We start from the raw sequence: 12,942 nt of genomic DNA on the forward strand, positions 1-12,942 counted from the left end.
ACACACCATAATATATTATAGCTATTATAGGTTGTTGTAATTGACTCCAAAATGAACAGATGTTGTTAAGATTAGTTTCCTCCTAACCAACTCAATGATTTAAAATGTTAGGTAATAATAATAAATGCTCATTTTTCTGTAAAATGAGCACTTACATTGAGCTCATGTTTCAAATATATGATACTAATCTTAAAATGCAATAAAAATACATTTAATGACGTATATAAACATATATGACATAAATAAATAACAGATAATAACTGATAACTAATGCATTTTTTTTTGGTATGAACAAAAATCCCTCTATTGTGCAATTTATGCTGCAGTGGATGCAGTATACCACCTGGTGGTACTACTGCTCTAATAGGTCCAGATAAGATGCATCACAGTTCTCTGACTTCTTCACTACGTACGTAATGTGGAAAAGATGCCAATAATTTACCTACGACATTTATGACGTTTCATGTGTAAACCTCTAGGACTATCACTAGGATATGGAGAGGACCAGCACACCCAACAGTCGTCATTTACAAAAAATGAAAAAAATATTACTTGCACTTTGCATAACACTGAAAGTGTAATTTTGGTCTTTAGCAATATTTTACAGGCATTTTTTTCAGTCCAGTCCTTTGTTACCAGCAGCCTGTCAAAAAGAAAAACATCATTTGTTTATACAAAAAAAATGCAAAAGAAAACATAGTTCGATGGGCAGAAGATAGTATTTTTGCATCAGAGATCAATTCTCAAAGAGCTATTAACTGAAAAGCACTTCCTGCCATGCTGTGAACTGTATCTTTAAAAAAAAAAGTAGGAAAGTGGACAAGTAGAGGACAAAAGCACAAAAGGAGAAGTTGCAGGATTTACAAACTATTTATAGCAGATGAAGAATATTGAAAGTCATATCTTAAGAAACAGGACAAAATAACACCAAAGTCCCGAAACAGAACCTGAGACATGCCTCTGACCATTCAGTTTATCCATTTTCTATTCACTGAAATCTACTCTGAAATGGTCTCAGTGGGAGGGTGGCTGTAAAGATGTCATACTTAAAGAAAGAAAAGGTTGAGGCACACCAAATTACAGAAGAACTAGACTGAAATTCTGTAGGTCTGATGAATCCAAATGGGAATTTTTGGATATCAAACACACAATGGATTACTATTACTATGGCTTCCCCAGAGCCCGGACGTCAGCATTATTGAGGCAGTGTTGGATCATCTTGACAGAGAACAAAAGAAAAGGCCTCAAGACTTTAGCACAGCACTGTATGGGCAAAAACATTTGAACTCAAATGTTAATGAAAAAGAAGCAACAGTAGGTCTCAAGAAATTCACTGTGGCAATAGAAGACGAATCTTTGCTGGGTTGTCTTGTATACTGGTGTAGTACTGTATGTATTAACTATTTTTGTTTTTAAGGGACAGTCATGACTTGGCCCTGCAGTATGCAGATGGTCAAGGCAAAGACACACTGTGACTACTGGGGGTCTGGTGGAGATAGTGTCTATCATTTAGGAAAATGTCATTTGTTGCAAGGCTCAAAGTGGGATATGAAGTCATGCTGCAATAATGCTTGAGGGGAAGCCATGTAAGGTTGAACGTACCATGTGAATGGTCTTTTGAAAATTTTTGAAAGGACTGATCTTTTAAGCAGGTACAAACCCATTTTAACAGAAATATTAATGATACAAAAAAAGAAGAAACAATAAACTGCTTTCAAACACACTTGCACCCTATCATCCACATCAGACAGTTGCTGGTGAGTTCGGAGGTCAGTGCAAATATAATTAGTATCTCTTTCCCCAACACTAACAACATTATTGATCTTTCCTCTGGTCTGAGTCATGTATCAAAAAATGTCTACACAGTTCACAGATGGAGTTTAACACAGTTCTAATACAGAGCATGAAACTGATGTGCTGCACATGGAGTTTATAGTTACTGCTAGATTTGAATTACATTGAGAAAATGCAATTACATAAAACCATAATACACTATAAATACAAAACTACAATATATGCCCAAAATTTGAGAAATTATTTCCAAAAGTATGAATAATTGTGAAATGATATCAATAAAATGCTTGCAGCTGTCTTTTGATATGCATGTCTACTTTAAAATCCAATCCAAAGCAAACTGATTTAAGACTCAAAGCAAAAGGCAGGGAGGCAGCGCCAGATGTCTTATGAAGATGAAGGCCAGACAAGGTAAACATTTGAACACAATGGCCTGCATGAGTTGATCATAACAAAATAAGTAAGCGGAGCCCCACAATACCACTGTGGGAAGCTGAACGATCTGGTGATGTTGGAGAGGACAATCCGGTCTTAAATACTGCAGTGGTGATGAGACAACACAGTTGTGTCAATAACCACTGCAGCTGCTGAGACGCATGCTTCTCAAAACCTCCAACCAACCACTGAACCTGGGACAGAGTAGGTGGAGAGAAACAATGAGGGTCACTGGTCTTCAGGACAATGACAACTCTTCTTAAAACATATTTTTATCATTATGCGTGTGCGTACTTGCTCTCAATTTTTTCCATGTAATTTGCAGTAATCATAATTTCTATTTTAGATGTTTTGAATTTCTCAAAGTCTTCACAGATTGTTTTCTTTTTGCGTACTGACTTGTGAAGCCAGAGCGCTTCTTCATTGGGTCGTCACAAAATGAAAAACATCTTGGGACCTCTGTTGGGTGTGTGTGTGTGCTGAGAGGATACCAGTTACAAAAAGTTATAAAATCATCGATGGGACATTTTTGAGAGAATTGCTGAAAACCATTTGAGCGCACATTCAAAGGATGTAAACATACACTCACATTTACACTTGTGAGTCTTTCCACCTTAAACCCTGAACTCTCCCCCTAACCATCAAAACTAATTGCTTGATTCAATATCAAACCTTATGTACGTGCTCTTTCCAGAAGCTACCAGTTTCCACCAGGATCCCCCCCCCCCCATCAGGCAGTTGCTGGTGAGTTCTCAGCTGTCTGTGCCCTAAATAGACCTCATCAGGAGCAGACCACCTTTGAGGGGTTACTCTCCACTAAATTACCAAATCTAAAGTTTGGGGTTTTTTTTGTGAAGCTTTAGATTATTCAACAACCCTTAAATTATATGTTTTTCAATACAAGTCGTCATAAACGTACACCAACCTTAAGCACAAAGCTGTTTTTTGGGGGGGTTGTCACTGTGGAAAGAACCCTTTTGATCACCGGTGGTCCACCTTAGTTCTGTCCCACCTCCTTGAGAGTCACTATAAATATAAATTGTGATACTGGTAGGGGGAGGTAACACAAGACAGATAAAGTTTGTAAGAAACACTCGGGACTACAGGTCCAGATCATCTACGCAGGAGGAAAAAGAAAAAAAACCCCACACGAGCAAAGAACAAAGAAGAGGACTGAAGAAGAGAGACTCAACAGAGATACAATCTAAAGGTACAGAACAGCTTCCACACAGAGCTGTGATTCTCTTTTGAGGGACACTCAGGTATGCAGAGGTACTTAGTATAAGGGTAGACTATGGCTATCAGGGGAGCAGGTGGAGATAGTGTTGGTCATCTAGGAAAGTGCCATTTGTCTCAAGGCTCAGACTAGGGTGGGAGATCGTGCCCAAATAAGGCCTGAGGGGAGGCCATTTAAAGTTAGAGATAGCATGTGCATGGCCATTTTCTACGGGGGACCCAGGTCAGTGGGACAGGGATTAGCAAGAAGGTGAGAATGAAAATAATTTCTAATTGTATGTTAAATTATTTTCATTACCACTCTGTCGTTTGTTTGAATGGTGTATCTTTATAACTTTGAACTGCTTGCACACTGCTTTTCTAACACAATTTAAAGAGACAAAAATAGTCAGCCACAATCATTATATGTTCAGCTTATTTGACGTATTTGTTTTTCATCCAGAGAAAAAGTAAAAGGCTTAATTTAAATTTGATTGGCAGAATTTGTTAAAGTAAGCTTTGCCTGGTGAGCACAATAAAACAACACACAGGTTTGATTTTACATTTCACATATACATAAATATATATATATATTCCAATTTTTTGCCAGATGGGAGACCCAATCCAGTTAAAAGAGGAGGGAAACAAACACTTTCAGGCAGGCGATATTGACAAGGCCATTGAGTGCTACACTAAAGCCATCAAGGTGTGCCAGGACAAAAAAGTGCTGGCTGTGATTTACAGGAACAGATCTGCATGCTACCTAAAAAAGGTAAGCACTCTGATATGGGATCAAAACTATATCAAACAGATTACGCTTGCAGGTTCTCTGACAAACTGTCTGTGATTGTCTCTTTTTTTTCTTATAGGAAAACTATGCTAATGCAGCATCTGATGCAACTAAAGGTAGAGTAATACGTTAAGAACTTTGAACAGCTGTAAATATTCAGTCAACAGCAGAACAAAAATCCATAAATGAAAGCTAGTCATTAACTTAAACAATTTGCCCTCATCCATAGCGATTGATGTTGATGCAAAAGACATAAAAGCTTTGTACCGGCGCTGCCAAGCTCTGGAAAAGCTGGGAAAACTGGATATGGCTTTCAAAGATGTGCAGAGGTGTGCCACGCTCGAGCCAAAGAACAAAGCCTTCCTGGAGACACTCCGCAGACTGGGAGCAGAAATCCAGTCTAAGGTCAGCATTAGGCAGATAAAATTGCACACAGAGCACCATACAGGGCAGTAGAAAACTACATATACTACTTATCTAACTGCAATAAGTATCCATTAAACTCTAACATACAAGTAATCAGCAGGCTAAACACTGAAGTAATTTTCATGACTGTTCATGGCCATATCACCAAACAATATAAAATGTAGTCTACATAGCAGGAGCTTAGATGATATGATCATTTATAGTCATTTTTCTTTATCATTTTTTCTCTCCACAGCTGAAAACTACATTTTCCACAGATTCGAGGGTACAAAACATGTTTGACATTCTCTTCGATGAAGAGAGCGAAAAGGACAAGAAGGAGAAGGTGAGGATTTTCTAAACTTCCTATTTCTATATTTGTTGTGGCAACAACACACAGTTCACACAGTTTTACTTCTTCAACCTCTAGGCCGCCAACAACTTGATTGTCCTTTCGAGGGAAGACGCTGGAGCAGAGAGAATTTTCCAGAATAATGGAGTGACTCTGCTACTCAATATGATCGAGACTGGCAAACCAGAAATGATCCTGGCTGCTGTCCGTACGCTGTCAGGAATGTGCACAGGACATAAGGCTCGCGTGAGTCATGGTGCATGCAAAGTGAAACTTTCAGCAACTCTTTATAAATATATAAAATTCCCATGCCCATGTCACCGGATGTATGATTTTCTTCCCATTTTCCTTACAAAACCCTTTACACTTACTCCAACAGGCAATGGCCATCATTCAGATGGTGGGTGTTGATAAAATGTGCAGCATCATGGCTGTTGACAATGAGGAGATTGCACTGGCAGCCTGCAACCTCTTCCAGTGCATCAATGATTCCCTCACTGGTGGAGATACACGAGAATATGGGAAAGAAGCAGACCTTGTTATGGGTATGAGAGAATAATTATGTGTAATAAGTATCGGTTAGATTTTCTACTTCTTTTTTCATCCTTACTCCTAAAAACACAGACTTCATTCTAAAAGGGCTCCTCTATTGGTGGTATTTTTCACTGTATTATTGACTGATGGACAATCTTTGATTTAATGTGTCTCCCCACAGATCCATCTAAAGACTTGAAAACTATTCTTCTTTCTCTGCTGGAGATGGTTGCCAGTAAAAAGGTGTCTGGCCATGGCAGAGACCAGGCATTAAACCTCCTGAGCAAGAATGTACCTCGCAAAGAGAAGAAGGAGATGGATCATTCCAAAAGCCTTTTCACTATTGACCATGGTGAGCCCAACACCTGATTCCCTAACAGATTCCCTAACACAGGCTTTTTGAGTGATACTAATCATTCAACATCTGTTTTTGTTTTTTCTTTAGGTTTGAAAAAGATCCTCAAGGTTTGTGGCCAGGTTCCTGAGCTGCCAGACCAGTTGCCCTTGACAGAGAATACACAGCTGATTGCTAGCGTGCTCCTCAACAAGCTCTACGACGACCTTAAGTGTGACCCAGAGAGAAACAACTTCAGGGACATTTGTGACGAATATATCAAGTATGTCCATGAAACATTCAGTGTTAATAAAGACACTATAAATGAGGCCCAGCAAACATATCTTGTGTAATAATCAGATTTTTTTTCTTTTCTCTAATTCTCCATTCATTTTCTAAAGATCCAAAATAGACCCCAAAGACATGGACAAGACCATTCATGCCATCAACTGCATCTCAGGGCTGCTGCAGGGACCATTCGATGTCGGTAATGCTTTAGTTGGTCGGCAAGGCATCATGGAGATGATGGTGGCACTGTGCGGCTCAGAACGCGAGGTGGACCAGATGGTTGCGGTGGAGGCCCTGATCCACGCCTCCTCAAAGATGAGCCGTGCCAGCTTCATTATTACGAATGGTGTCTCACTGCTCAAGGATATCTACAAGAAGACCAAGAATGAGAAAATTAAAATACGTGCGCTGGTGGTGAGTGTGCCAAAATGCAATAAAAGCTTACTTTATGTTTTTTTCTTTTGTCTCAGGGTCTGTCTGTCTTTATGCATACTCATGCATCTGTCCTCTCCAGGGTCTCTGTAAACTCGGTTCAGCAGGAGGCGATGATTACAGTTTAAGGCAATTTGCTGAGGGCTCCACAGAGAAGCTGGCCAAGCAGTGCAGAAAGTGAGTATTCACAGAGACTCTGTACTAACTATATGCTAATGACAGTAATATTTAAAAAATACGATAAACTACCTTATAGAGCAAGGATGTTAGAGTCATTTTACAGCGTGGGCGAAATACAGCCCACTTTGACTGCCCTGCAAGTATAAAACATGAAGTTTTTGTTAATTCAAAGAAAATGTCAGCTTTTGGGTTTTGTTTTGTTTTTAGACTGTGAACAATGTAAGAAGAAACACACAAACAAACAAACAACAAAAAGAAACATTTCTATAGTAGAAAGTGGAAAAAAAATTTACTTTGTCATTTACTTGTTTTTGTATTACTTAATTACTTGAAAATACAGTTAAAAGTCTGTGCACTCCTTCAGATTTGCTAAAGCTGTCTAGTGGCCAGTCTTTGCTGGGCCGATTCTGGCCCTAATCCAAATGTTTGACACCCCTGCAGGCTTCATATTTGTCAGGTTGCAATCAATGATTCATGATCATTTTTGACTTTTCTAGGTGGCTCTGCAATCCCCAGATTGATACCAAAACCAGGAAATGGGCTATAGAGGGTCTTGCATATCTGACTAATGATGCTGATGTAAAAGATGACTTTGTGGATGATGAGCCTGCCATGCAAGCCATGTTTGAACTGGCTAAGGTACGGAAATAACAACCTGAGAAAAACTCAGAAAAGACTAAGAGGAGACCAATAACCGCTTCCTTTTCTCTGTGTTTTTAGTCCAGGGATAAGACGATCCTATATGCAGTTGCTTGCATCCTGGTTAACTGCACTAACTCCTATGAAAAGAAAGAAATTCTCCCTGAGCTGGTTCAGCTGGCCAAGTTTTCAAAACAGCATGTGCCTGAGCAACACCCCAAAGTAAGAGAAGAATGTAAAAGTCAGACCTAAACTGATGATTCAACAAACAGAACAGGAAATGTCACACACACACACACACACACACACACACACACACACACACACACACACACACACACACACATATGATGCATTTTTTCTTGTCAGGACAAGAAGGACTTTGTTGACAAAAGAGTGAAAAGGCTGCTGAAGGCCGGAGTCACATCAGCTCTTGCTGTCATGGTGAAAGCAGAGAACATCATCTTGACGGATCAAACCAAAGAGATGCTGGCAAGGTGGGAAAGAAAAAAAAAGAAAAAAAGACTGATGAGGCGTAACAAAATATGTAAAACGACATCTTGTGACGTTTGTAGTCTGGAGGGGAATTCCAGTTTGGTGACAGCTGAATAAATGACATCATGACTCTTTGACACATTTTTTAATCTTTAGGGTTTTCTTGGCCTTGTCAGAGGATCCCAGAGATCGCGGTACTATTGTTGCCCAGGGTGGAGGAAAGGTAAGCAGTCTGAAAAAAAAAATCAAAGTAGACTTGAATTTATGGCGCTCTATAAAGCCACGGTTAGATACATGGTCAGCGCAAGCATGTCAGGATTTGTACTGATTAACTTAAAAAAAAAATTCCACACGTGTACGTTACTGTTATTTAAACATATAAATGTGGTTCTGCCCTCAGGCTCTCATACCACTGGCTCTGGAAGGAACAGAAGCAGGAAAGGTGAAAGCCAGCCATGTCATTGCCAAAATAGCTGCCATTTCCAACCCAGAAATCGCCTTTCCTGGTGAGAGGGTAAGACAGAAGCTCCTTTGTTTTCTTCAGTGACAGTTTTGCCTGTGGCAATGATTTTTTTTAAATGGTTTAAATGAAAGTGTTTAGACTTGTTTTTACTTGGAGTCTGTGTCATAGCTATTCAGCTCTCACATCTTTTATTGTTTCAACGGGGCGACCGTGGCTCAGGGGGTTGGGAAGCGTATCTGTAACCGGAAGGTCGCCAGTTCGATCCCCAGGCTCTCTGTCCTGGTCGTTGTGTCCTTGGGCAAGACACTTTACCCTACCGCCTACTGGTGTTGGCCAGAGGGGCCGATGGCGCGATATGGCAGCCTCTCTTCTGTCAGTCTGCCCCAGGGCAGCTGTGGCTACAACTGTAGCTTGCCTCCACCAGTGTGTGAGAGTGAATGAATAGTGGCATTGTAAAGTGCTTTCGGTGCCTTGAAAAGTGCTATATAAATCCAATCCATTATTATTATTTCACAGGTGTATGAGGTAATACGTCCATTAGTGAACCTCCTTCACACAGACAGAGAAGGCATGCAGAACTATGAAGCTCTGAGAGGTCTCACCAACTTGGCTGGTTTCAGTGAAAAACTGAGGTGAGATTTTTTTTCTTTTTAAGATCACATGAATGAATGGACACTGTGACATTAAATAACTCATTTTCTATACAACAGTTTTCTACATTCTGCAGATTTTTTCATTTTCAATTATAACCTTCATCTGTTTTTGTAGAGTGAAGATTGTGAAAGAGAAGGCTTTGCCCGAGATTGAGAACTACATGTTTGAAGAGAATGAACAGATCAGATTGGCTGCCACTGAATGCATGTGCAACCTAGTGACATGTAAAGAGGTGAGGACAGCTGCAAACACATATTGATGGACGACACACAATAAGTAGGCATTCCAACAGGTTGGGGAAAATGAAATGAACTCTGTATGCTTTAGGTGCAGGATCGCTACCTGGAAGATGGCAATGATAAGCTGAAGTTGCTGGTGTTGCTCTGCGGCGAAGATGACGACAAACTTCAGATAGCTGCAGCTGGAGCTCTGGCCATGATCACAGCTGCTCAGAAAAAGCTGTGCACCAAAATGACTCTGGTGGTATGTGCAACAGTTTACTACAACCCACCCCCTTCCCTGATTTTTCTTTTTGTATAGAGATATCACATAAATGAGGTAATTTTGAAAACTTTAAGAGGTACTCCTACAGTTACATTGTAGGTTTTTGGACAATAACACAGTTTTGCCTCTGTTACCGCTAAAGTGTATATACAAATATCTGTCATTTCTAAACAGTTCATGCAACACTTTTGTTAAGTCCCTTTGAACTAAAACTAAAAGTCTGCACTACAGTCACACCTTCACAGACTTACAGAGTCAGGTGTATATTAGCCAATGATGTTTATGTTTAAAAAAAAACACAGTGTCACTGACAGAGTACCTTATCTGTACCAACAGACTTCCCAGTGGCTTGAGATCCTGCAGAGGTTATGCCTTCACAGCAATGTTCAGGTTCAACACCGCGGTCTTGTCATTGTTTACAACATGCTCAACTCAGACAACAGTGACCTGGCTAAGAAACTGATAGAGAGCGAGTTACTGGAAATCCTTTCAGTGGTTGGCAGAGCTGAGGACAATCCGAAGAGGCAGGAGGCCATTGATGCAGCACGCACATGTTTGGTCAAAGCTATGGATCTTGGTCTCATCAAACCCTTCGCCAGCCCTTCTTAAAGAAAAAGATCAAAGATCAAAGGACATTCTTCATTTTTCCCCTCTGTTAATCAGAGACACCCCCCCCCCCCCCCCCCCCCCCCCAAATAACTGTTTTTTCACATAAGTGATTTTAGGAGTCATCACCCTGACTCCCCATCTCTAAATATAACCCCTCACACTGTGAAGCAGGGATTCTTTTTATATACAGAAAGGGGTTGCGTGATATAGGAATCAGATATGGGGTGGGGGTTTCCAGCGATTGGTTTTGATAAAGCTGTAACTGTGTCTAAATGTTTAAAGACTGATGCATTTACATGTGTTTATATTTTGCCATTTGTGTGGTTGATGAGCCATAATACACCATTTAAATAACACCTAAATGTTTCAGTGTCTCTTTTTCTTTTCTAAACTCAGTGCAAATAAGCAGCATAAAATCATAAAATCATAAAATCATAAAATCAAAAATCTTTTTTACAAACACCATCTTGTATTTACATTAATAAATCTTTTTTGAATTATAATTTGAAGTAAGACTATCATTCCTCCTGAATAACTATATGTAAATAGACAAGAATCAAACATTTATATTTAGCAAATACAAATTATTAGTTTTTTGGGTGGTTTTTTGCTCTTGGGTTTTCAATTAAAAATTCAAAATGAATAACTATGAAATGCAGTAGAATGTGTACCTTTGACACTCTGATTCATTGTTTTTACACATAAACTACCACATGTTTACAGGTAATTAGTATGTTTCCTTTAACAGGTTATTAATATGTAATTACATAGAAACAGGTAGTTTTGCATTTTGCAGTCACGATTCCTGCATATAATAAGCCATAACAATAAACATTATTGCCATTATTTACCATTATTGTTTCCTGCAAACAAAGAAGAATACTGAGGACATGAGACAGAATTAATTCCAGGATTACAAAAGTATATCTCAGCATGTCAAAGCATTAGTCAGCATTACCTTACTCTTTTTTTTAGCTTAAAAATTCTAATCACTTCATGTCATTTTATTTCTAAGAGGTAATACTGTTACCAATACATTGATATACAGTTATTAATATACAGAGCTCGACAGTCATCAAAGCAATGAGTGCCAGCTGCTGGTCAATGTTTACCACAGCTGCAGACGTGCAGCAGTCCATGTGCTGTTGCAGTTTATTCTTACAGTGTGCACTTTCACCCTGAAGACTACTGTTACGTCTGGTTCAGTTTGGTTAAGAAGGAAAAACAAGCCGAGTCCGTGCAAGGTGTCAAAAATAGTGATTTTATTACACACTTTTGCGCAGAAGTGCGGGGAAAACAGTCTTGCATCAACAATCTCCGCCGGGCGGAGGCTTTTCATCCTTATATTACCGTGATGACGTCACACAGTTAGACCTTACTGGAAATGATAACAGTTTGGGCCTGTTCAGAGAGTTTACCTAATATGGACATTAACTGCTAGTTTTTAGAGAAAAACAAGTGTGTATTACATTTGTGCCTTTTGTGAAAGTATATCTATCAGAAAACTGTCCTCGGACGACCCTCCTATTCTTACTAAGTGTGTGTGTAAACGTGCATGTGTTATCTAAGAACGTGCAAGTTCTTTAAAGGCCTGTGTACATGCAGAACTGAACAAAGAACTAAGGCAGGGTCCAGCAGGACCCACAGGCTTCTGAGTGGTCACAGAACTGTGAAACAGCTTTAAGCAAATAACAAGAATAGTACAGAACAACAATAGACTGATTAAAGTACAGATAATCTGTGTAGATTAACATTAACATAGATGTGGTTCAAAGATTATTCTGTCAACTGGTTCAACAATGGTAGGTAAATGATTAATCAAGGATAACTGATTATAAGAATACAAAATAAAATATCTCCTGGTCACACTCCTCCTCTTTGGCCTTTAGAAAAAAGGCCAACTTTTACCCAGATATTGTGTCACTCCTCCGTCCAAGCGGCTTCTCGCAACGGCATCATATGTTCCGGACCAGCTGACCCAGCTGAACCAGAAGCTATGGCCCTGCTCACCAGATTACCCAACACCTGCCTTACCAGAGGAATGAGACAACACCCGATCAGCAATATACCTAGAAAAACTAAAAGAGAAAACATGGCAGACATAAACACTTCCTTCCATTGCCCAAAAACAGATGTGATCCAATCTCCCAGCCTCGAGTTCACACCTGAGTGCTCATGCATGGTTCTAGATAACGATTTCAAATTCTCGAGCGCCCGCGTGACCGTTCCATCCGGAGCAGTATTGTTAGGAATAAAGGTGCAACATAAGTCCCCAAACATCGCGCACACGCCTCCCTTCTCAGCCAATAACATGTCCAGAGCCATGCGATTTTGAATTCCCATTAAAGACGTCGGACCTAATTGTTCTGCAAGGCCTTCCACCGCGTCCCTAGTGAGATTAGAGAGTCTCAACACATTATAATGAACATAGTTAATACGATCAACATTTTTATTTGGAGTTACCCACAAAAACACACTCTCAAAGCCGGCCGCTATCTGATCAACTAACTTATACTCATCTGGAACTCCTCTGGGAACTCCTATTGAGTCAATCCAGGTTGGCGAGTCCCGTCTTGGATCATACCTGTGGATACCCCCTGTGCTTCTCCTTCGTCTGGCTGTTGACACATCCGCGCCTCGCTGTGGAGCTGTCTCTAGCCTACTTCCTATGAGCATCAAAGGTGCACCTAAGCGCACCAAAGCACATGTTCCCACACTCCCCAAGGGAACCTGCACCAAAAGGGTGTACTCCCCACAATAATAATATAGCCCACCCCTTGCCCAGGTGCCTATAATTGTACTTGGGTCAGTTACATCAT

At 40.0% G+C, this 12,942-nt stretch overlaps 1 protein-coding gene across 1 annotated transcript; it reads left to right on the plus strand.

Moving 5' to 3' along the window:
* The first annotated feature begins 3,273 nt into the window (after positions 1-3,273).
* On the plus strand, positions 3,274-10,479 carry unc45b (unc-45 myosin chaperone B). Its single transcript, XM_040019272.1, has 20 exons — positions 3,274-3,439; positions 4,055-4,216; positions 4,314-4,350; positions 4,464-4,639; positions 4,896-4,985; positions 5,070-5,237; positions 5,371-5,536; positions 5,707-5,877; positions 5,971-6,142; positions 6,261-6,561; positions 6,662-6,756; positions 7,257-7,398; positions 7,480-7,620; positions 7,768-7,895; positions 8,050-8,116; positions 8,294-8,407; positions 8,873-8,988; positions 9,125-9,242; positions 9,338-9,493; positions 9,851-10,479. The coding sequence occupies exons 2-20, from the start codon at positions 4,055-4,057 to the stop codon at positions 10,121-10,123; spliced, it is 2,793 nt and encodes a 930-aa protein (XP_039875206.1). The 5' UTR covers positions 3,274-3,439; the 3' UTR covers positions 10,124-10,479.
* The last annotated feature ends 2,463 nt before the right edge of the window (positions 10,480-12,942 follow it).

The sequence above is a fragment of the Simochromis diagramma genome, unplaced genomic scaffold (assembly GCF_900408965.1).
Source record: "Simochromis diagramma unplaced genomic scaffold, fSimDia1.1 OVJJ01000822.1, whole genome shotgun sequence".
NCBI classification, from domain to species: Eukaryota; Metazoa; Chordata; class Actinopteri; order Cichliformes; family Cichlidae; genus Simochromis; species Simochromis diagramma.